The 22619-nt window shown below is 48.7% G+C and overlaps 2 protein-coding genes across 3 annotated transcripts; both read right to left on the bottom strand.

Moving 5' to 3' along the window:
- Positions 1 to 247: 247 nt before the first annotated feature.
- vps26a (VPS26, retromer complex component A) lies at positions 248 to 14948 on the bottom strand. 2 transcript variants are annotated; one of them, XM_055647308.1, is made up of 9 exons: positions 14825 to 14948; positions 8100 to 8249; positions 6538 to 6613; positions 5718 to 5874; positions 3668 to 3832; positions 3444 to 3544; positions 3259 to 3327; positions 1732 to 1874; positions 248 to 559 (listed from the first exon to the last, which is right to left on the bottom strand). In XM_055647308.1, exons 1-9 carry the CDS (start codon positions 14825 to 14827, stop codon positions 449 to 451), a joined length of 975 nt encoding a protein of 324 aa, XP_055503283.1. In that variant the 5' UTR covers positions 14828 to 14948; the 3' UTR covers positions 248 to 448. The 2 variants fall into 2 exon arrangements, with proteins under 2 accessions (XP_055503283.1, XP_055503282.1); XM_055647307.1 differs by having other exon boundaries at positions 3438 to 3544.
- Positions 14949 to 18033: 3085 nt separating this feature from the next.
- abt1 (activator of basal transcription 1) lies at positions 18034 to 21800 on the bottom strand. Its single transcript, XM_055647309.1, has 3 exons — positions 21491 to 21800; positions 20412 to 20587; positions 18034 to 19615 (listed from the first exon to the last, which is right to left on the bottom strand). Exons 1-3 carry the CDS (start codon positions 21783 to 21785, stop codon positions 19238 to 19240), a joined length of 849 nt encoding a protein of 282 aa, XP_055503284.1. The 5' UTR covers positions 21786 to 21800; the 3' UTR covers positions 18034 to 19237.
- Positions 21801 to 22619: the final 819 nt, after the last annotated feature.

Raw genomic sequence — 22619 nt, forward strand, 5'->3', positions numbered from 1 at the left:
ACAGAGCATCGCCGCTAAAAGACACTTTGACTGAAGTAGGACCCATCACCAAATTTGAATTGTACAAAAGAAAATAAACACACTCCTGAAATTTCACCCCCACAACCCAGTGTGTTTAAAATCGTTAACTGTTAACTGCCCGAGAAAACATGAATCACCTGTACACCGTGAACGGCAAATCCCGGGCCGAAGCAGCATAAATAGATCAGCCTGTGTGCAAATACAGAACCAAACAAACACCCGGCTCTGCAGAGATTTTTAGTGCATGTTGAAACGAGTTGCAAATTATCAGGTATAAAATGAGAGCTTTAAGTGTTCCAGTGTTTGAGGAGAAAAAAAAATAAAACATTTGTTTTCTGAAAGATTTAGTGTCACGGAGAAATGGAGAAGGTTGGGGGACACAGTAACCATACATGTCGATTTTGGCGGGGTTTTTTTTTTTCTTTGCTCATATCTCAGGTTGCTGCGCGGAGGCCTGTGGTTCTGGAGACTCCAGGCGCTGATGGAAGTTAGTTCTTTTCCGTAGCTTGTCGGGAGCTTTCCTCCATAGTACAATCTCCTGCCAAAAAAAAACAAAAGCAATACTTGAATGGATTGAATTTTATATTTTCACTTGTTGGACTGCAAACAGTTGAAAATTTACATAATCCGAAATATAGAAACATAGAAAATAGGTGCAGGAGTAGGCCATTCAGTCCTTCGAGCCAGTACCACCTTTCAATATGATCAAGGCTGATCATCTAGAATCAGTATCTTGTTCCTGCTTTCTCCCCATATTCCCTTGATTCCGTTAGTCCCAAGAGCCGTATCTAACTCTCTCTGGAATACATCCAGTGAATTGGCCTCCACTGCCTTCTGTGGCAGAGAATACCACAGATTCACAACTCTCTGGGTGTTAAAGTTTCTCCTCATCTCAGTCCCAAATGGCCTACCCCTTATTCTTAAACCGTGACCCCCTGGTTCTGGATTCCCCCAACATCAGGAACAGAGATGAGGAAAAACGTTTTCACCCAGAGCTGGGAATCTGTGGAATTCTCTGCCTCAGAAGGCAGTGGATGCCGACTCTGGATGCTTTCAAGAGAGTTAAATAGAGCTCTTAAAGATAACAGAGTCAAGGGATATGGGGAGAAGGCAGGAATGGGGTACTGATTGTGGATGATCAGCCATGATCACAGTGAATGGCGGTGCTGGCTCGAAGGGCTGAATGGCCTCCTCCTGCACCTATTGTCTATTGATCACGTGAATTACATCCGGTACTCTGGCTTCATCCCATAACCCAAACACCTCTGGAGAGAAGGAATGGGTGACGTTTCGGGTCGAGACCATACTTCAGTCTGAAGAAGGGTCTCGATCTGAAATGTCATCCATTCCTTCACTCCAGAGATGCTGCCTGTCCTGCTGAGTTACTTCAGCATTTTGTGCCTAACGTGGACTGAGATGCAGTTATTGTCCATGCAGGTAGCTGGGTTTGTGAGGTAATTGGCCTCTGTAAAATTGGTTCTAGCATGCAGGGAGTGGGATAACAGAGGACTAGTGTGAACGGATGATCGATGGCCGGCATGGATTCAGAGGGCTGAAAGACCCGTTTCAATGCTGCATCTCTAAACTAAGTTCAAACTGCTTGACTCAAATGAGGGAGCTCTCATCCTCTGCCGTACCCTCACCTTCTCTTCCCTCTGCCAGCCGTCACCTGCCCTACACCCCAACCCGTGCCCACATCCTGGAACATACCTGCTGTTTGAAGTACCTCCGGTCTTCTTCGTCAACCAGGACTAAATTTAGGAAGTAACGTACGGAGAACTTCTTGTTAACATCTCTCATTGTTGGCGTTAGATCGTATCCGGCCAAGAAGAGTCTGATTGGAATGGATTCGCCTTGAAAACAAAACACACAAAAGTTCAATTGAATGCAAACACAGTAGCTGCAGACAATACTTGAAGTCACAGCTTGATTTGGGAACGGCTCCATCTAAGACCGCAAGAAATCGCAGCGAATTGCAGACGCAGCCCAGCCGATCGCACAAGCCAAACACCCCTCTATTGACTCTATTCATACCTCGCTCTGCTTCGGCAAGGCCAGCAGTATAATCACGGGCACGTCGCACCCACCCCACTCCCTCTTCTCCCTCTTCTCCCCACTACCATCAGACAAAACGTATAGAAGTGTGAAAACGCACACCTCCAGACTCAGGGACAGTTTCTTCCCCGCTGTTATCAGGCAAGTGAATCATCCCACTACAACCGGAGAGCAGTGCTGAACCATTATCTACCTCTTTGGTGTCCCTCGGACTATCCTTGATTGGACTTTGCTGGCTTTACCTTGCACTAAACGTTATTCCCTTATCTTGTATCTAAACACTGTAAATGGCTCGATTGTAATCGTTTTAAGACAGAGATAGATAGATTTTTGATTAGTCGGGTCAGTCTGAAGAAGGGTCGCCCATTCCTTCGCTCCAGAGATGCTGCCTTTCCCGCTGAGTCACTCCAGCATTCTGTGTCTACCTTCGATTTTTGATCAGTACAGGTGTCAGAGGTTTTGGGGAGAAGGCGGGAGACTGGGGTTAGGAGGGAAAGATAGATCAGCCGTGATTGAATGGAGTAGACGTGATGGGCCGAATGACCTAATTCTACTCCTCTCACTTATGACCTTATGTATTATCGATCTGCTGACTGGATAGCACACAACAAAAGCTTTTCACTGTACACCTGACAATAAACTAAACTAATCGGTCCATTTCTTCCAAAGGCAGTGCTTCTTGGACTACAACTTGAAATTAAACAATAATATGCTAACTGATCAATTGTCCAAATGAGTCTGGACAGGGGTGGTTAAGAGAGATTTTCTGCTCCATATATAATTCTAGATAGACACAAAAAGCTGGAGTAACTCAGCGGGTCAGACAGCATCTCTGGAGCACGGGAATTGGTGACGTTTCAGGTCGAGACCCTTCTTCAGTGAGAGTCAGGGGAAATGGAAACGAGAGACATAGAATAAATGAGTGAAAGATATGCAAAAATGTAACGATGATAGAGGCAACAGGCCACTGTAAGCACTGTGTAAGGTGAGAACGAGTTACAGATAATGAGACTCAACAAGATGACTTTGAAGCTGGTACGATTTGGGTGGGGGATGGACGGAGAGAGAGAGGGGGGGATGCAACGGTTACTTGAAGTTAGTGAAATCAATATTGATACCTCTAGGATTTAAGCTGCCCAAGCGTAATACGAGGTGATGTTCCTCCATAGTTCTACAACTCACCTTTAACAGGGGCTCCATCCATTATTTCATATTTGGCAATAGTTTCTGTCTCAGTGGTGGTACTGGGCCCTTTAAAATAATAAATCAACATATCAGGCAACGGAGGCATCGCAGTCTCAAAGAGTAACCAAAGACATAGGAGTCTCAGCAGTGGCCCAGATTCCTACTACTATCCTTACCAATACCAGTAATCTCTTTTTTGATCATCTGAAGTTCCATGTGCTGGATTTTGATTCTCACCAACAAGAAGTAGATCTTACCGACGATCACATCCTTCAGGTGGTATCTAAAGAAAGAATCAAAACAGTACAGAAGCAATATAATAAGGACAATTTAATATATAGAGATCACCCTCGTTATAACTGACCATGGTGGGAGGGGTAGAAGGGGAAACACCGGAATGACTCACTTTGACTTGTTGTATTCAAACTCTATGTGTAAGCAGTCCTCAATGCCGACCTCCATTTTAATGGAGTTGTTGACATCTGGGTAGGTGGCAAGCTGGTGCACGATCAGGTCATATTCCTTCACCAGATCACTCAGACTCCGGACCATTGTCACTTTCAAAAAGTATCTGAGGAGAAATACAGAAGAGGAGAAAAAAAAAATACATAAGGGGGGGAAAAAGGGTAACTAGAGAGAGAGTAGGACCCCCTCAGGAATCAAAGTGGTCACCTCAGTGTGGAGCCACAGGAGATGGGCAAGGTCCTTAATGAGTATTTCTCCTATGTATTTACCGAGGAACTTGGGGCAGTCCTTGGAAGTGTCTTGAGAGCAGTCAGCGTTTCAATCGAAGAGGTGCTGAAGGTACTATCGTGTATGAAGGTAGACAAATCTCCAGGACCTGATCATATACGAGGATATTGTGGGAAACTATGGAGGAAATTGCCAGAGCCCTGGTTGAGGGTGGTGGGTGTATGGAACAAGCTGCCAGAGCAGGCAGTTGAGGCAGGGACTATCCCAAACGTTTAAGAAACAGTTAGGATAGGTACATGGATAGGCAATAGGTGTCGGAAACATAGAAAATAGGTGCAGGAGGAGGCCATTCAACCCTTCAAACCAGCACCGCCATTCATTGTGATCATGGCTGATCGTCCCCTTTCAATAACCCGTGCCTGTTGTCTCCCCATATCCCTTGACTCCACTTGCCCCTAGAGCTCTATCTAACTCTCTCTTAAATCCATCCAGTGATTTGGCCTCCACTGCCCTCTGTGGCAGGGAATTCCATAAATTCACAACTCTCTGGGTGAAAACGTTTTTTTCTCACCTCAGTCTTAAATGACCTCCCCTTTATTCTAAGACTGTGGCCCCTAGTTCTGGACTCGCCCAACATTGGGGACATTTTTCCTGCATCTAGCTTGTCCAGTCCTTTTATAATGTTATATGTTTCTATAAGATCCCCCTCATCCTTCTAAACTCCAGTGAATACAAGCCTAGTCTTTTCAATCTTTCCTCATATGACTGTCCCGCCATCCCAGGGATCAATCTCGTGAACCTACGCTGCACTGCCTCAATCACAAGGATGTCCTTCCTCAAATTAGGAGACCAAAACTGTACACAACACTCCAGATGTGGTCTCACAAGAGCCCTATACAACTGCAGAAGAACCTCTTTACTCCTATACTGAAATCCTCTTGTTATGAAGGCCAACATTTCATTAGCTTTCTTCACTGCCTGTTGTACCTACACGCCAACTTTCAGTGATCGGTGCACAAGGACACCCAGGTCTCGCTGTACCTCCCCCTTACCTAACCTAACCCCATTGAGATATTGAGTAGGCCATTCGGCCCTTCGAGCCAGCACCAGCATTCAATGTGATCATGGCTGATCATCCACAATCCGTACCCCGTTCCTGCCTTCTCCCCGTATCCCTTCATTCCTCAATCTTTAAGAGCTCTATCTAACTCTCTCCTGAGAGCCTCCAGAGAATTGGCCTCCACTGCCTTCTGAGGCAGAGAATTCCAGACTCACAACTCAGTGTAAAAAAGTTTTTCCTTCATCTGCGTTCTAAATGGCTTATCCCTTATTCTTAAACTGTGGCCCCTGGTTCTGGACTCTCCCAACATTAGGAACATGTTTCTGCCTCTAGCATGTCCAAACCCTTAATTATCTTATATGTTTGGAGGGATACATTGATAGGAAAGGCTTGGAGAAATATATGAACAGGAAATGGTCAGAGGGATACATGGATAGGCCAGGTTTAGAGCAATATGGGCCAAATGCGGGGAGGTGGGACCAGTGTAGATGGGCCATCGTGGTGGGCATGGGCAAGTTGGGCCGAAGAACCTGTTCCCGTGCTGTATGACTCTATGACCTCAAAAGGGATCAGCTCTACCCTGCTACATATTTTGACAGAATAGCAAAAAGAAAGACAACTTGGGGATCTACTTGAAGGAAACTGAAGTGCGTACAAATCAAACCGTACCAAATATGGTTAAAACTGCACGGAAAATGGTTACCTTAGTCTGACATTGGCCCCGATATACGATTCGTACGGCTTTTCCACTTGCATGAATTCAAAGTCGTAGGTCCTGCTCTGTGTCAACTCTCCGGGCAAGGCCAGCTCCTTCACCAAGTTCACAAACTCATGCGTGTTACTCTTATCGCTAAACAGCTCTGCAAAGTAGAAGCAAGAGGGTTTTGAAAAGCTTTTTTTTTTACAGTGTCAAGCCAAACCCCATCTCTCCAACACCACTATTCCCATGATGGACACAAAATGCTGGAGTAACTCAGCGGGACGGGCGGCAACTCTGTAGAGAAAGAATGGGTGACGTTCCGGGTCGAGACCCTTCTTCAGACTGCTCCCACTGCAAAACGACACATTTTGGCTGCTCCACTCTGAAATTCAGTCTGAAGAAGGGTCTCGGCCTGAAACGTCACCCATTCCTTCTCTCCAGAGATGCTGCCTGTCCCGCTGAGTTACTCCAGCACTTTGTGTCTACCTTCGATTTAAACCGGAATTGCAGTACCAGGAATCGACTTCGGGAGCTTCAACCACCCCGATCGCAGGAGCTTCGATCGCCCCGACTGCGGATGGTTTGACAGCCCCCACCGCGGGAGAAAGGGAGGGAAGATGATATTACGTTATTGCCTTCCATCACAGTGCGCTGTGGTGGATGTTTATGTTAATTTTAATGTAATTATATGTCTTGCTGCTTTTTTGGTATGACTGTATGGCAAATCAAATTCTTTGTATGGTTTTTACATACTTGGCTAATAAATTCATTACAATTACAATTACCTTGCACCACAAGTGCGGGGCAAAGGTCGGCAACTTACCAATTTGTCCAACAAACTCGATCCGAATTCCTTTGTGCTCCAAGCGTTTCCCCGGCTGTTTAAAGGTCAGGTTTACCTGCCAAAAGAAATTATTCATCATCACTCTGAACTTTAGAACTAAATTTGAAAAAGAATTGGGTCTTATAGAAACGTACGAAATTCTGAAGGGATTGGACAGGCTAGATGCAGGAAATATGTTCTCCATGTTGGGGGAATCCAGAACCAGGGGGTCACAGTTTAAGATTATGGGTTAGGCTATTTAGGACTGAGACGAGTCCCAGAGAGTTACGAATCTGTGGAATTCTCTGCCATAGAAGACAGATTTTGGATGATCATAATGAATGGCGGCGCTGGCCTACTCCAGCACCTATGTTTCTATATTTCTATTTGCTATCAAAACCAATCTCCATTCTTTTATAAGACTATCATTTCTCTCCCTTTACCAAGATGTCAGTTTTTCTCTTCATTCTTCTGAAGAGTTCATCAGTACAGTAAACCCCCATTATAACAGGCCATAGGGGGCGGTGGGAATTGTGTCAGTTATTGCCGATTATCCGCTATAACTGAGTAAAGGATTCGCTGCAAACACCAAGCGGTCACTCCGTGAGGCAACAGGTTGTTTTCAAATACAAGGTTCTTTTTAACAGCTAAAAATGTATCTTTGTTACTGCTACAATTACTAAAAGCTGTATATTACATTGTTTAAAGGAGGTAAGTTTGGATGGAAATGCCACCTTATCAATTTCAATGCCTTTCCAATTTCAACCGCCTTGCCAATTTCAACGCCTTGCCAATTTCAATAACCTGGGAAGAGTAACTTGCAGCCCGTGTTCTTCAAGAGACAGGCGGACTTAAAGAGACAAGTGTAGGTGTTCAGCAAAACAATCACCCAGTTTGTGCTTGGTCTCGCCAATATTTAGGAGCCTACACCGAGAGCAAAGGATACGGTAGAGGAGGTTGGAGGAGGTGCAAGTGAACCTCTGCCTAACCTGTAAGGACTGTCGGGGTCCCTGGATGGTCGAGGGAGGAGGTATACAGGAAGTGGCCAACCTCTAAACTGCCCGTAGTGTGTAGGGGAGCAGTTAGAAAGTGGGAGAACATAGATCTAGTGTGAATAGCCACAAAATACTGGAGTAACTCAGCGGGACAGGCAGTATCTCTGGAGAGAAACCATTCCTTCTCTCCAGAGATGCTGCCTCTCCCGCTGAGTTACTCCAGTATTTTGTGTAAATCTTCAGTTTAAACCAGCATCTGCAGTTTCTTCATACATAGAGCGAGTGTGAACGGGTAATCGATTGTCGGCATGGTTGCAGTGGATGCGAACGTGGGACAACATAGAACTATAGTGAACAGGTAATCGATGGTTGTAGTGGGGTCGCTGGGCCGAAGGACCTGTTTCCATGCTCCATCTCTAAAACTAAACCTATAAACAAGATTCCTTTGAGCTCACTGCCACTCACAAGAACTTGAATGTGTAAATCACGTCTTAAGTTTCCAAGAGAAATGATTGGCGGAAGAGAAAACTTGGGAAGAAGTAAGGAAGATGGATTATTAATTCATACCTTCCCTGTGACGGACTCTCCGTCGTAAAACAGGTAATGTTTCTCGACTTTGCCATCGTCACTCTTGATCTCTGCTGTTTTCCTGATGTCAGCGTCATTGAGAACGATGTCAATGTCACACACCGGAGTAAACAGGCCGCCCAGGAAACTCTGGAGGATGGAAGAGACAGAACATTAATGCCATCTATGAGAGAACGAATGATGGAATCGGTGACTTTATTGTGCCGTTGGGAAAGGATCAGGTCTATGATCCTGCTGGACTTCCGGAGGTGCGGATTTGCACTAACGATGAGGGAAAACATCACGTCTACGCAACGAGGGCGACATCCCAGAGGGATCATCATCGACGCCACATGGGTAGAACTCGGGAATAAGAGATGGCAGGCAACCAGGATCCTGCCTCGCTATCTACAACCCAATGCGAATTGTAACTGGGTATCGACAGCGGCAGCACAGTGGCGCAGCGGTAGAGACCCGGGTTCGATGCTGAATACGGGTGCTGTCTGTACGGAGTTTGCACGTTCTCCCCGTGACTGGGTGGGTTTTCTCTGGGTGCTCCGGTTTCCTCCCACATTCCAAAGACGTACAGGTTTGTAGGTTAATTGGCTTGGTAAAATTGTAAAGTGTCCGATAGTGTTAATGTGCGGGGATCGCTGGTCGGCGTGGATTTGGTGGGCCAAAGGGCCTGTTTCCGCACCGTATCTCTGAACTAAACTAAATTTTAACTGGCTGTCTACAGCGCCGCACTGGTAGAGTTTCTGCCTTACAGCGCCAGAAGCCTGGGTCCGAACCTGGCTACGGGTGCTATCTGTACGGAGTTTGCAGGTTTCCTCTGGATGCTCCAGTTCCCCCCCCCACAATCCCAAGGTGTTCAGGTTTTTGTAGGTTAATTGGCTTCTGTAAATTGTCCCTAGGATAGAACCGGTGTATGGGGGTGATCGCTGGTCGGCGCGGACTCGGTGGGCCAAAGGCCCGTTTCCACGCAGTATCTCTAAAACTTATAGTTCAATTGTAACTGCTTATCCACAACTCAATGGCAGAGTCACAGATTCACGGTGGAAACAAGCCCTTCATCCCAACTTGCCCACACCAACCAACATGTACCATCTACACTACTCCCACCTGCCAGCGTTTGGCCCATATCCTTCAAAGCCTATCCGATCGATGTACCCGTGTAAATGTTTATTGAATGTACCAGAATTTTCCAATTTCAGGTAATCCTTTCACAGCGTTCACTCCTTCCCCTCATCCCTCTCGCTTTCCTTCTGATCCACCTCCAGTCCTCAGCCTTTTTGTTCCCTTTCCCGCACTAATCCTCCAGTCACCCATCATCATCCCCTTCCCTTCCCGGTTCCATCCACCCATGCCTCACCACTCGCCCCCCTCACCCATCACAGAAAATAGGTGCAGAAGTAGGCCGTTTGGCCCTTCGAGCCAGCACCGCCATTCAACAAGATCATGGCTGATCATCCAAAAATCAGTACCCCGTTCCTGCTTTCTTCCCCCATCCCTTGATTCTGTTGGCCCTTGGAGCCAAATCTAACTCTCTCTTGAAAACATCCAGTGAATTGGCCTCCACTGCTTTCTGTGGCAGAGAATTCCACAGATTCATAACTCTCTGGGTGAAAAAGTTTTTCCTCATCTCAGTCCCACCCCTTAATCTCAAACTGTGACCCCTGGTTCTGGATCCCCTTCCCCATCTGCTTCCACGGCAAGCCATGATCCCTACAGCCCCGCTGGGCAGTGGTATCAATTCACCAGAATCGGTTGAACCGTTGGCTGTGAGGAAGCAGCCTTGGTCTCTTTACACTGTCGTGTCACTAACAAAGGGAAACAGATATCGCAGTGGAGATAATACCCTTGTGTTCAGGTATTTAACCCACATCCTCTTTCTCCTTGGTTATTCTCCAACTTAGTTTAGTATAGAGATACAGCAGCATGGATAAAGGCCCTTTGGCTCACCGAGTCGGCACCGACCAGCAATCCCCTCACATTAACAGATGCCTACACTACAATAAGGACAATTTATTTTTTTACACTTATAACAAGTACACAAACCCAAGTTCAAACCTGTACGTCTTTGGAGTGTGGGAGGAAACCAAACTTTTTTGTGAAAACCCACGCGGCCACGGGGAGAAGGTACAAACTCCGTACAGACAGCACCCGTAGTCGGGATCAATCCCGGGTCTCTAGTGCTTTAAGTGCTGTAAGGCAGCAACTCTACCGTTCCGCCAGTGTGCGGCAAATTTAGAAATTGACTCCATTTATTTAGTCAGAGGGTGGTGACTCTGTGGAATTCATTGCCACGGGAGGCTGCGGAGGCCGTCAATGGATATTTTTAAGGCAGAGATAGATTCTAGATTCGTATGGGTGTAAGGGGTTATGGGGAGAAGGTAAGGGAATGGGGTTAAGGGGGAGAGATAGATCAGCCATGATTGAAGGGCGGGGTAGACTTGATGGGCCGAATGGCCTAATCCTGCTCCTATCACCTATGAACTTATTGTGCACTTTATGAACTTTAGATTACTCATCGATACTTGCTCATGTCCCTTATTTTCCTAATTCCCCACCATCTCTCTCATATTCCTCCAGGTTCCTGCTGTAGAACCAGCCTCTTCCTGACTTGCTGTAAACTTTAGGGATACAGCGCAGAAACAGACCCTTCGGCCCATCGAGTCTGCGCCGACCAGCGATCATCCCCCGTACATTAGTGTTATCCTACACATCAGGGACAATTTACTACTTTATACCAAAGCCAATTAACCTGCAAACCTGTACGTCCTTGGAGTGTGGGAGGAAACCGGAGCACCTGGGGAAAACCCGCACGGTGACGAGGAGAACGTGCAAACTCCATATAGACAGCACACAAGGTCAGGATCGATTTAAATAGACAATAGGTGCAGGAGTAGGCCATTCGGCCCATCGCCATTCAATATGATCATGGCTGATCTTTCACAATCAGTACCCCGTTCCTGCCTTCTCGCCATATCCCCTGACTGCTATATTTAAGAGCTCTATCTAACTCTCTCTTGAAAGCATCCAGAGAATTGGCCTCCACTGCCTTCTGAGGCAGAGAATTCCACAGATTCACAACTAAGTGTAAAAATGTTTTTCCTCATCTGCGTTCTAAATGGCTTATCCCTTATTCTTAAACTGTGGCTCCTGGTTCTGGATTCCCCCAACATCGGGAACAGGTTTCCTGTCTCTAGCGTGTCCAATCCTTAATAATCTTATATGTTTCAATAAGATCCCCTCTCATCCTACTAAATACCAGTGAATACAGTTGATAGAACTCCATTCTATCAACATATGACAGTCCCGCCATCCCGGGAATTAACCTTGTGAACATACGCTGCACTCCCTCAATAGCAAGAATGTCCTTCCTCAAATTTGGAGATCAAAACTGCACACAATACTCCAGGTGTGGTCTCACCAGGGCCCTGTACAACTGCAAAAGGACCTATTTGTTCCTAAACTCAACTCCTCTTGTTATGAAGGCCAACATGCCATTAGCTTTCTTCACCGCCTGCTGTAGCTGCATGCTTACTTTCAGTGACTGGCGAGTCAGTACAGCAGCTTTACTTTACTAAGGGAACGGAAGTAGTTTGGACTCAATGACCCAAACATTATAACTGATTGTCATGCAATATTGCAAAGTTAATAATCAGGTTACATCACCAGTCAACTGTATCTTTTTTTTTTACCTTAAACAAAGCATTCATTCCATATTAACAGAGAGAGACACAAGTAACTGCAGATGTTGGAATCTGGAGCAAAACAATAGTGCTGGAGGAATTCCATGGGTCAGGCAGCATCTGTAGAGTCAGACAGCGTGGAAACAGGCCCATCGGCCCAACTTGCCCACACCGACCAACATGTCCCATCTACAATAGTCCCACCTGCCTGCGTTTGGCCGATATCCCTCGAAACCATGATTAGTGCGATGGAGCTTATTGTTGGTACAGGGGATGCAAGACAACATCAAAGCCTTAATTCCACATTTTAACTACACATCTCAGTGATATTTCTATAAGAGATACAGCATGGAAACCTGCTGTATCTTCGGTCCATTGAGTTCCTCCATTCACAATCGTTCCATGTTATCCCACTTTCTCATCCACTCCCTACACGCTTGGGGCAATTTTACAGAGGCCAAACCTGCACGTCTTTGACATGTGCGAAGAAACCAGAGCACCAGGAGGAAACCCACGTGGTCCCAGGAAGAATGTACACAGGCAGCACCCGAGGCCAGGATCACACCCGGACTCTGTGAGGTAGCTGCTCTGGCAGTTGTGCCGCTGTGCCGTCCTACCAATGTATTTCACCAATGCACTCTACTTTGCGGCAATCTCAAATGATTTCATAGGAATGTCATAAAAAGGAACTGAAAATGCTGGTTTAATACCAAAGATGGTCACAAAATGCTGGAGTAACTCAACGAGTCAGGCAGCATCTCTAGAGAAAATGAATAGGTGATATTGCAGGACAGAATCTTTCTTCAGTCTGAAGAAGGGTCCCGACTCAAAATGTCACCCAAGATTTAACAGAAACCCGAGGGGCACCATTTTAGGAACGAGCTGCCAGAGAAGGTAGTTGAGGCAGGTACTATAACAACATTTTAAAAAATAGTTCATTTGATAGAAAATGTTTAGATATGGGCCAAACACGGGCAGGTGGGACTAGTGTAGATAGGACATCTTGGTCAGCATCGGTAAGTTGGACCAAAGGTCCTGTTTCCATGCTGTATGACAAATCTCCCAGTTAATTCAGCAAAGGGTTGTCTGCTGTTAGCCACTTGTGAATACAGGGTTTTTATCTGCAAAAGACTTTGGCAGTCACGCCCCAACAAAGGAGATAGACACAGCATGCTGGAGGAGCTCAGTGGGTCGAGCAGCATCTCTGGAGAAAAGGAATAGGTGGCGTTTTGGGGCGGAACCACTGAAGTAGTCTGAAGAAGGGTTCCTTTTCTCCGGAAATGCTGCATGACCCACTGAGTTACCCCAGCACTTGGAGTTTCTTTCTACCCACCAAAGGAGAGGGGGGGGGGGGTGTAGAGAGGGGGGAGGGTAAAGGGGAGGGGGGAGGGGAGGGGGAGAGGGGGGGGGAGGGAGGGGGGGAGAGGGGGGGGGGGGAAGGGGAAGGGGGGGAAGGGGGGGTGAGAAGGGGAGAAGGGGGAAGGGGGGAAGGGGGAGAGGGGAGAAAGGGGGGAGAAGGAGGGAAGGAGGAGGGAAGGGGAGAGGGAGAGGGAAGAGGGGAGAGAAGGAAGGGGAGAGGGAGAAGGGAAGAGGGAAAGGGAAGAGGGAGGGAAGAGAGAAGAGGGAAAAGGGGGGGGAGAGGGAAAGGGAAGAGGGAAGAGAGGGGAGAGGGAGAGGGAAGAGGGAAAGGGGGGGTGAAGGGAAAGGGGGGGGGGGAGGGCGGGGAGGGAAAGGGGGAGAGGGAAGGAGGGAGAGGGAGAGGGAGGGGGGGGAGAGGGAAAGGGGGGGAGGGAGGGGGGAGAGGGAAAGGGGGGGAGAGGGAGGGGAGGGAAAAGAGGGAGAAGGGAAAGGGGGGAGAGAGGGAAAGGGGGGGGAGAGGGAAGGGAGAGAGGGAGGAGAGGGAAAGGGGGGGAGAGGGAAAGGGGGGGAGAGGGAAAAGGGGGGGGGGAGGGAAAGGGGGGGGGGAGAGGGAAAGGGGGGGGGAGAGGGAAAGGGGGGGGGGGAGGGAAAGGGGGGGGAGAGGGAAAGGGGGGGGGAGGGAAGGGGGGGGGAGGGAAGGGGGGGGAGAGGGAAAGGGGGGGAGGGGGGGGAGGGAAAGGGGGGGGGAGGGGAGAAGGGGGGGAGGGAAAGGGAAAGGGGGGGGAGAGGGAAAAGGGGGGGAGGAAATAGGGAAAGGGGGGGGGGAGGGGGAAAGAGGGAAGGGGGGAGGGGGGGAGAGGGAAAGGGGGGGGGGGGAAAGGGGGGGGAGAGGGAAAAGGGGGGGGAAGGAAAAGGGGGGGGGAGGGGAAAAGGGGGGGGGAGAGGAAAGGGGGGGGGGAGGGGAAAAGGGGGGGGGAGGGGGAAAGGGGGGGGAGGGGGGGGGAGAGGGAAAGGGGGGGAGAGGGAAAGGGGGGGGGAGGGAAAGGGGGGGAAGAGGGAAAGGGGGAAAGGGGGAGTGAGGGGAAGAGGGGGGGGATAGGGGGAGGGGGAGTGGGAAAGGGGGGAGAAGGGGAAAGGGGGAGAGGAGGGAAAGGAGGGGAAAGGGGGAAAGGGGGGGGAGGGAAAGGGGGGGTGGGGGAAGAGGAGGGGAGGGGAAGGGGAAGAGGGGGGGGAGGGGAAGAGGGGAAGGGGGGGGGGGGGAGATGCCAGGACGGGGAAGGGGACGGGAAACGGGGAAGGGAGAGGAGGGAGGGGGATAAGAGGGTTGCAATTTGCTTATGTGGGGCGAGATCCAGGACGGGGAGGGGACGGGACGAGGAATGAACCCGGGATAAGACCCGGTCCCACACCCAGCCCGGGCCGAGGGGAATGAAGCCGGGGCTGGGGAGCAGGAATCACGGCCTGGTCCTCCCTCCCTCCCTCCCTCCCTCCCGCTGGAAGGCCGGGGATCCCAGCACTCCGGTCCCGGGGCGGCAGAGGCCCTCGGACAGACAAGTCCTCCGACCTCCCCACCCTCGCCCGCCTGCTTCGCCGCCCTCCCGCCGCCTGGGCCCGGCCTGACGTCCCCCTCCCCTCCCCTCCCCTCCCCTCCCCTCCCGCCGCCCCGCTCACCATCTCCGCCCGCTCTCCGCTCCCGGCCCGCCGCCACACACGTGACCGCTTAAAGGGGCAGGCACCCTCCTGTCGATCCCCTTAAAGCACCAGAGCTCATCATCGTGTGTGTGTGTGTGTGTGTATATCATGTGTGTCTATATAATACTTTCTCCCCCCCGCGTTAAGATTTGGTTTATTTTATTTTATCGTGTATTATATATATGTGTGTAATATGTACACAATAAACCAAACAAAACTAAATCTTAACTCTTGGTGTTATTATGTTATGGATCAGAGTTGAGGGGGAAAAAATATATTTTATATACACACACACATATGGGTTGAGGGGGATATATATATAATAAAAGATTTCCCCAAAACCCACTAGTTCATAACATGTAGACACACTAAAAGTTAAGATTAAGTTTAGTTTAGTTTATTGTCATGTGTACTGAGGTAGTGTAAAGATAGTTTTATTACAGCCCACTTAATTACGTGTCTAGATATAAATAAAAACGGTTTTATTTAGTATATATATGTGTGTATGTACTTACATATACACACACACATAATATATATATATCGATAAAGCATTAATAAAAGTTATGAATAATAAAAACGGATATTTAATTGTAATTATTAATTTCCTTAGTGAAAGATAAAAAATAATCTCCTCTGCCTGCACATGATCCATATCCCTCCATTCCGTACATAGCCACATGACTATCCAAAAGTCTCCTAAATACCACTTAATAATAATAAATGTATATACATATAAATTGTTTTATTAATGTGTTATTTGGAATATATATATATGTATACATATGATTGAGATATGGATCATGTGCATGCACACACATATATATTTGAAATATGTATATTTTCCAAATACTACTTTATTCCCAATGAAAAGGATATGCAAAAGCAAAACAAAACATGCAAAACTCTTAATGTGTAGGAAGGAACTGCAGCAACACTCTTAATGCAGGGATAGTTTATTCCCAGCTGTTATCAGGCAACTGAACCATCCTTTCACCAACTAGAGGGCAGTCCAGAGCTCACTGGAGACCCACGGACTATCTTCAATCAGACTTACTGGACTTTTTGTTTAAGAAGGAACTGCAGATGCTGGAAAATCGAAGGTAGACAAAATTGCTGTAGAAACTCAGCGGGTGCTGCAGCATCTATGGAGTGAAGGGAATTGGCAACGTTTCGGGCCGAAAGAGGGTTTTGGCCCGAAACGTTGCCTATTTCCTTCGCTCCAGAAATGCTGCTGCACCCGCTGAGTTTCTCCAGCATTTTTGTCTACCTTTACTGGACTTTGTATTGCACTAAACGTTATTCCCTTGGTCCTGTATCTGTACACTGCAGACAGCTCAATTGTAATTATGTATAGTCTTATATATAGTGCTATCCACTGACTGGATAGCATGCAACAAAAAGCTTTTCACTGTACCTCAGTACACTTGACAATAAATTAAACTAAATGAAATCTTAACTCGTGGTGCGCCCACATGTCATGAACTAGAGGTTTAAGGGAACATGTGCAGGAAGGAACGGCAGATGCGGGACAGGCAGCATCTCTGGAGAGAAGGAATGGGTGATGTTTCGGGTCGTTTTCGGTCTGAAGGGTCTCAACCCGAAATGTCAGCTATTCCTCCTCTCCAGAGATGCTGCCTGTCCCACTGAGTTACTCCAGCGTTTTGTGTCTATCTGCCCGAGGACGTAGTTGAAACAGGTACTGTTGCAACGTTTAAGCAACATTTAGACAGGTACATGGATGGGACAGGTTTAGAGGGATGTGGGCCAAATTCAAGCAGGTGGGACTAGTGTAGATGGGACATGTTGGTCAGCGTGGGCAGGTTGGGAATATGGGCCTGTTTCCGTGCTGTATGACTTTATGTAATAGGCGGATATAGGCGAGGGAGGCTTTGATTGATAAAGGAGAGATAAAAAGACAGATGGAGTAAGACAAAAGTATTGAAAACTTGGGAATTGTGAAGCTGGAGGAACATAGGTGGATGGGGAGGATGAGTGGGGAAATTGTTGGTCGGTGCGGACTTGGTGAGTCGAAAGGCCTGTTTCCCCGCTGTATCTCTAATGCCTAATGTAAATAAAAGTAACCTGTCACTCGTATCTTGTGTAAATTATTCCAAGAGGGACAACACTGTGCTACAGGAGCAGCGAGAGGCAATTTGTTTGGGGTTGATTCACCATGGCTCCAGCATTATGAGGCAGCATTGGTGGCACAGAGGTAGAGTTGTTGCCTCACGGCACCAGAGACCCGGGTTCGATCCTGACTACGGTATTGTCCGTGTGGAATCTATATTTTCACCATGTGACCATGTGGGTTTTCTCCAGGTGCTCCGGCTTTCTCCCACATTCCAAAGACATGCAGGCTTGTTGGTTAATTGCCTTCGATAAATTGACACCAGGTGGGTAGGATAGAACTAATGCACAGGTTCTCTAAACTAAACTAAAAACTGAATATACTACAGCGTAAACCGTGGCCCAGGGGTGAAGACTGCAGTTTGGATGATTGTCCATTAATCAAATGAAGCCAACATCACGAGCAGCCGAACATCAAGTTTATTGTTGAACGCAAATCGAAAGATACAAAATACAGCATGGGTTAATTAGTTGTCTAAATAACCCTTTTCCGGATACCCTTGCAATCACATATTGCTCCATCCTCAGAGAATGTCCTCGAGAACTATTCCACAGCCCAGAGCTGCAACAAACAGCGGTCGAATACAAAGTGCTGGAGTAGCTCAGCGGTTCAGGCAGCATTGATAGGCGACATCTCAGGACCTGATTGATCAGCCGTGATTGAATGACGGGGTAGACTCGATGGGCCGAACAGCCTAATTCTACTCCTACGACTCGTGAACTAGGACCCTTCTTCAGACTGTTTACGAAGGAACTGCAGATGCTGGAAAATCGAAGGTACATCCTTCGCTCCATAGATGCTGCTGCACCCGCTGAGTTTCTCCAGCTTTTTTTTTTGTACCCAGAGAGTGGTGGCTGTGTGGAATGAGCTTCCAGTGAAGGTGGTGGAGGCAGGTTCGTTTTTATCATTTAAAAATAAATTGGATAGTTATATGGACGGGAAGGGAATGGAAGGTTATGGTCTGAGCGCAGGTATATGGGACTAGGGGAGAATATGTGTTCGGCACGGACTAGAAGGGTCGAGATGGCCTGTTTCTGTGCTGAAATTGTTATATGGTTACCCTTCTTCAGACTGTTGCATTCTGCGCACAATTCCAGCTGTTCCTTTAGGCTCGTTGCCTCGGCAAGGCCAGCAGCATAATCAAGGACGTGTCGCGCACTGGCCTCTCCCTCTCCTCCCCTCTCCCATCGGGCAAAAGGCACAGAAGTGTGAAAACGCACACCTACAGATTCAGGGACAGTTTCTTCCCAGCTGCTGTCAGACATCCTCCCACCAACTAGTGAGCGGTCCTGAACTACTATCCATCTCATTGGAGACCCTCCGGACTATCTTTGATCGGACTTTAATGAATTCTATCTTGCACTAAACTTTATTCATGTTGTTCCCTTTAACCTGTATCTGCACACTATGGATGGCTCGATTGTAATCATGTATTGTCTTTCTGCTGACTGGTTCGCACGCAACAAAAAGCTTTTCTCTGTACCTCAGTGCATGTGACAATAAACTAACTGATGGCAGATAAACGCAAGATGCAAGATTTTAAAAAAAAATATACAAAGTGCGGGAGTAACTCAGCGGGTCATGCGGCGTCTCTTCCACAGCCAGCAATGGACCATTGTGAGCTCCACCTTTCCTTGGTCATCGATGCCGGCTGTTTTGTATTGAACCTTTTCATACCTCTAGTTTCTCTTCCCCGACTCTCCGCCAGAAGAAGGGTCTCAACCCAAAACGTCACCTATTCCTTTTCTCCAGAGAGGCTGCCTGACCCGCTGAGTTACTCCAGCGCTTTGTGTCTAAGTTTGTCCAACCATTTGTTGTCGATAATGTGGAGGAAGGAACTGCAGATGCTGGTTTAAACCGAAGGTAGACACAAAAAAATTGGAGTAACTCTGCAGGACAGGCAGCATTTCTGGAGAGAAGGAATGGCTTTTTGTGTCTATCTTCGTTACAGGTAATACCATCTCATCCAGGCAGCATTCAAATAGGATGTCTATTTGCTAAGGAGATAGACACAAAATGCTGCAATAACTCAGTGGGACAGGCAGCATCTCTGGAGGGCAGGAACGGCCGTCGTTTCGGGTCGAAACCCTTCTTCAGATCCTCTTCTTTGGGTCAAGACCCTATTTGTTACACGGCATTTTAACGCAGGCCAGTGAACCGAGCCAGTCCCCATTTGTCCTTTTGCAGTGCTCAGGGGATAATTCACTGCAGCCAGACCCAGCGAGTCTCTCCTCAAGCTGGAGATCAGCCGCTGGAAGGTGCTAATCCCGTTGAGCAGCAGGGTTGAAGATCTTGGCCAGGAGGGCCGTGTTGGTCTGGGCTTTCCGCTGGAAGTCTGCCGTCCTCCGTGGGTCGTCGGCCCTGCCCGCAGCCCGGCCGCGGGCGGTCGCCTTGCTCGTCTGGATCTCCTCCTCGGTGGCCCGCTGGCGGAAGTGCCAGCTCTTGTCCTGCCACTCCTCGCCCTTCCGCCGCTTCAGCTCCTGCAGCTTGTCCAGGCCCCGGCTCTTCTCCACGTTCTGCAGGAAGAAGTTGGTCTCGCGCTTGGCCTGGGAGACCTCCACCCGCATCCTCTGCCGCTTCACCAGCTTCTCGTAGGCCAGGCGCTCGCTCAGGTGGATCCATTTAAAGCGGTGCAGGTACTGGCGGGGACAGAGAGAAAGACTCAGCGAATGACAAGAGCCAACCCTTTCACCTCAAAGACACAAACATATCCGTTGGGCAGCTGATTTCCCTTCTATCCCATAGTCACACAGCGTGGAAACTTCAACTTCAGCCCACGCCGCCCAACATGCCCCATCTACACTAGTCCCACCTGCCCGCGCTTGGCCCATAACCCACTAAACCAGTCCTATCCATGTGCATGCCCAAATGTTACATGCCTCAACCAGGGTGGCACGGTGGCACAGCAGTAGCATCGCTGCCTTACAACGCCAGAGACCCGGGGTACAATCCTGACCATGGAAGAAGGGTCTCAACCCGAAATGTCACACAGAGATGTTGCCTGTCCCTCTGAGTTACGACAGCATTTTGTGTCTTTCTCCCCATATCCCTTGATTCCGATGGCCCCAAGAGCTCTCTCTTGAACACATCCAGAGAATCGGCCCTCCACTGCCTTCTGTGGCAGAGAATTCCACAGATTCACAACTCTCTGGGTGAAAAGGTTTTTCCTCATCTCACTGCGTATTCTTAAACTGTGACCCCTTTTCCTGGACTCCCCCAACACGGGGAACATTTGTTCCTGCATCTAGCCTGTCCAATTCCTTAAGAATTATATCCTTTTCTATACGACCCCCTCTCGTCCTTCTAAATTGCAGTGAACACAATTTAGTCAGTCGATCCATTCTTTCATCATATGTCAGTCCCGCCACCCCGGGAATTAACCTGACACCTAACCCAATACCTTCACCCCTCTTCCCACGCGGCCCCTGAACTCACCTTCATGTTCCACAGGTCGTCGTGGAAGCGGCTGCGTTTCTTGGTCCCGATCCGTGTGTTGTGGAGGCTCCTGGCCACCCGTTTGGCCACGGCCTTGTTCTGATACTCCACCCACCCCTCGGTGAAGTTCTTCCCAAGGCCCCTCGTCTTTTTCTTCCGCCGCGTTCTCTTATCATCTGAAACGAAGACAGGTTTGGCGTTACGCCGAAACGGCGGCACTGCCCCCACCTGTTCCCTGGGGTGCTCTCTCCTCCACCTCCACTCCCAAGAAAGCAGAGGAGAAAGCAGGACCACTGGGATCGGTTTGGAACAGTAAACACTCGTTATCATGGACCTTATAATCATATAACAATTACAGCACGGAAACAGGCCATCTCGGCCCTTCTAGTCCCTGCCGAACACTTACACTCACCTAGTCCCATCTTCCTGCACTCAGACCATAACCCTCCATTCCTTTCCCGTCCATATACCTATCCAATTTATTTTTAAATGATAAAATCGAACCTGCCTCCACCACTTCCACTAGAAGCTCATTCCACACAGCTACCACTCTCCGAGTAAAGAAGTTCCCACCTCATGTTACCCCTAAAATTTTGTCGCTTAATTCTCAAATCATGTCCTCTTGTTTGAATCTTCCCTACTCTCAATGGAAAAAGCTTATCCACGTCAACTCTGTCTATCCCTCTCATAATTTTAAAGACCTCTATCAGGTCCCCCCTTAACCTTCTGCGCTCCAAAGAATAAAGACCTTATTTACAACCGATTTCAGTTGTAGTCGTGGATACAGTTGTAGTCTTCCTCTCTCTTTCTCACCTTCCCTCTTCCCCTCTCTTCCCCTCTCTGGCTCGAAGGGCCGAATGGCCTCCTCCTGCACCTATTTTCTGTTTCCCCCCCCTCTCTCTCTCTCTCTCTCCCTTCCCCCTCTCTCTCCCCTCCCCCCCTCTCTCTGCCCTTCCTCTCTCACCCCTTCTCCCTTTCTCGCCCACACCTTCCCCCCTCTCTCCCACCTCCCCGCTCCCTCTCACCCCTTCCCCCTCTCCCCCACCTTCCCTCTCTCTCTCCCCCCGGTCTCCACCCACCTGCCGGCTGCAGGAAGATTCTCCCCACCTCCCCGAAGGACGCCATCATTTTGCGCAGGAGGCAGAGCTCCAGGCCGGGCGGCATGTATCCGAGGTAGATCACCCCGGGCACCGGCCTACGCTGCCCCTCCAGCCCGCCCGCTACCCCCGGGCCCTCGGCCTCTGGATCCGGGCCCTCGGCCTCGGCCTCGGCCTCCGCCCCGCTCCCCTCCGGGCATGAGGACTCCGACTCCGGGCTCCCGGGGCCTCCTCTCCCCGGGCTCCAAGCCGCCGGCAACTCCACGTTGGCCGCCATCACTCCCACTCTGACCCACAGCGCGGCCCCGGCCCCTGTATATGGACACGCGGCCTTGGAGGCGTGGGACCCGGCCCCTGTATAGTGAGCCCCGGCCCCTGTATATGGACACAACGCTGGGGAATGTACAGAACCCCGGCCCCTGTATAGTGAACCCCGGCCCCTGTATATGGACACAACGCTGGGGAATGTACAGAACCCCGGCCCCTGTATAGTGAACCCCGGCCCCTGTATACGGACACAACGCTGGGGAATGTACAGAACCCCGGCCCCTGTATAGTGAACCCCGGCCCCTGTATATGGACACGCGGCCTTGGAGACGTGGGACCCCGGCCCCTGTATATGGACACAACGTCGGGGATGTGCGGGACGTCCCAAACAGGACAATTCTTACTTGCAGTAGCAAACAACAGAATATGTAAACACACACATATATATCGGCAATCAATATAATAAACAAAAGTGAAGTTCTATATATATAAATATGTATATAAATATGTATATGTATATATATATATATAAATCACTTTACTTTTGTTTATTATATTGTTTGCAGATTACTAGATTCAAAAAGCTGCAGTAACTCAGCGGGACAGGCAGTATCTCTGGAGGGAAGGAATTGGTGACGTTTAGGGTCGAGACCCTTCTTCAGACCAGTAACGGATAAGGAAACGAGAGATGATGTGAAAAGATAAAGAACAATGAATGAAAGATGCAAAAAGGTAACGATGATAAAGGAAACTGTCCATTGTTAGCTGTTTGTAGGGTGAAAATGAGAAGTTAGTGTGACTTTGGTGGAGGAGAGATAGAGAGAGAGGGAATGCCAGGGCTACC

The sequence above is a fragment of the Leucoraja erinacea genome, chromosome 15 (genome assembly GCF_028641065.1).
Source record: "Leucoraja erinacea ecotype New England chromosome 15, Leri_hhj_1, whole genome shotgun sequence".
NCBI classification, from domain to species: domain Eukaryota; kingdom Metazoa; phylum Chordata; class Chondrichthyes; order Rajiformes; family Rajidae; genus Leucoraja; species Leucoraja erinaceus.

Coding starts and splice junctions, on each gene's coding strand:
- vps26a (XM_055647307.1), bottom strand. Junction 5,875..6,537: donor CGAGTTTGTTGGACAAATTG/GTAAGTTGCCGA, acceptor TCTACTTTGCAG/AGCTGTTTAGCGATAAGAGT. Junction 3,833..5,717: donor GGGGCCAATGTCAGACTAAG/GTAACCATTTTC, acceptor ATTTCTCCTCAG/ATACTTTTTGAAAGTGACAA.
- abt1 (XM_055647309.1), bottom strand. CDS start 21,785: ATGGCGGCCAACGTGGAGTTGCCGGCGGCTTGGAGCCCGGGGAGAGGA. Junction 20,588..21,490: donor AATCTTCCTGCAGCCGGCAG/GTGGGTGGAGAC, acceptor TCTTCGTTTCAG/ATGATAAGAGAACGCGGCGG. Junction 19,616..20,411: donor ACGACCTGTGGAACATGAAG/GTGAGTTCAGGG, acceptor TGTCCCCGCCAG/TACCTGCACCGCTTTAAATG.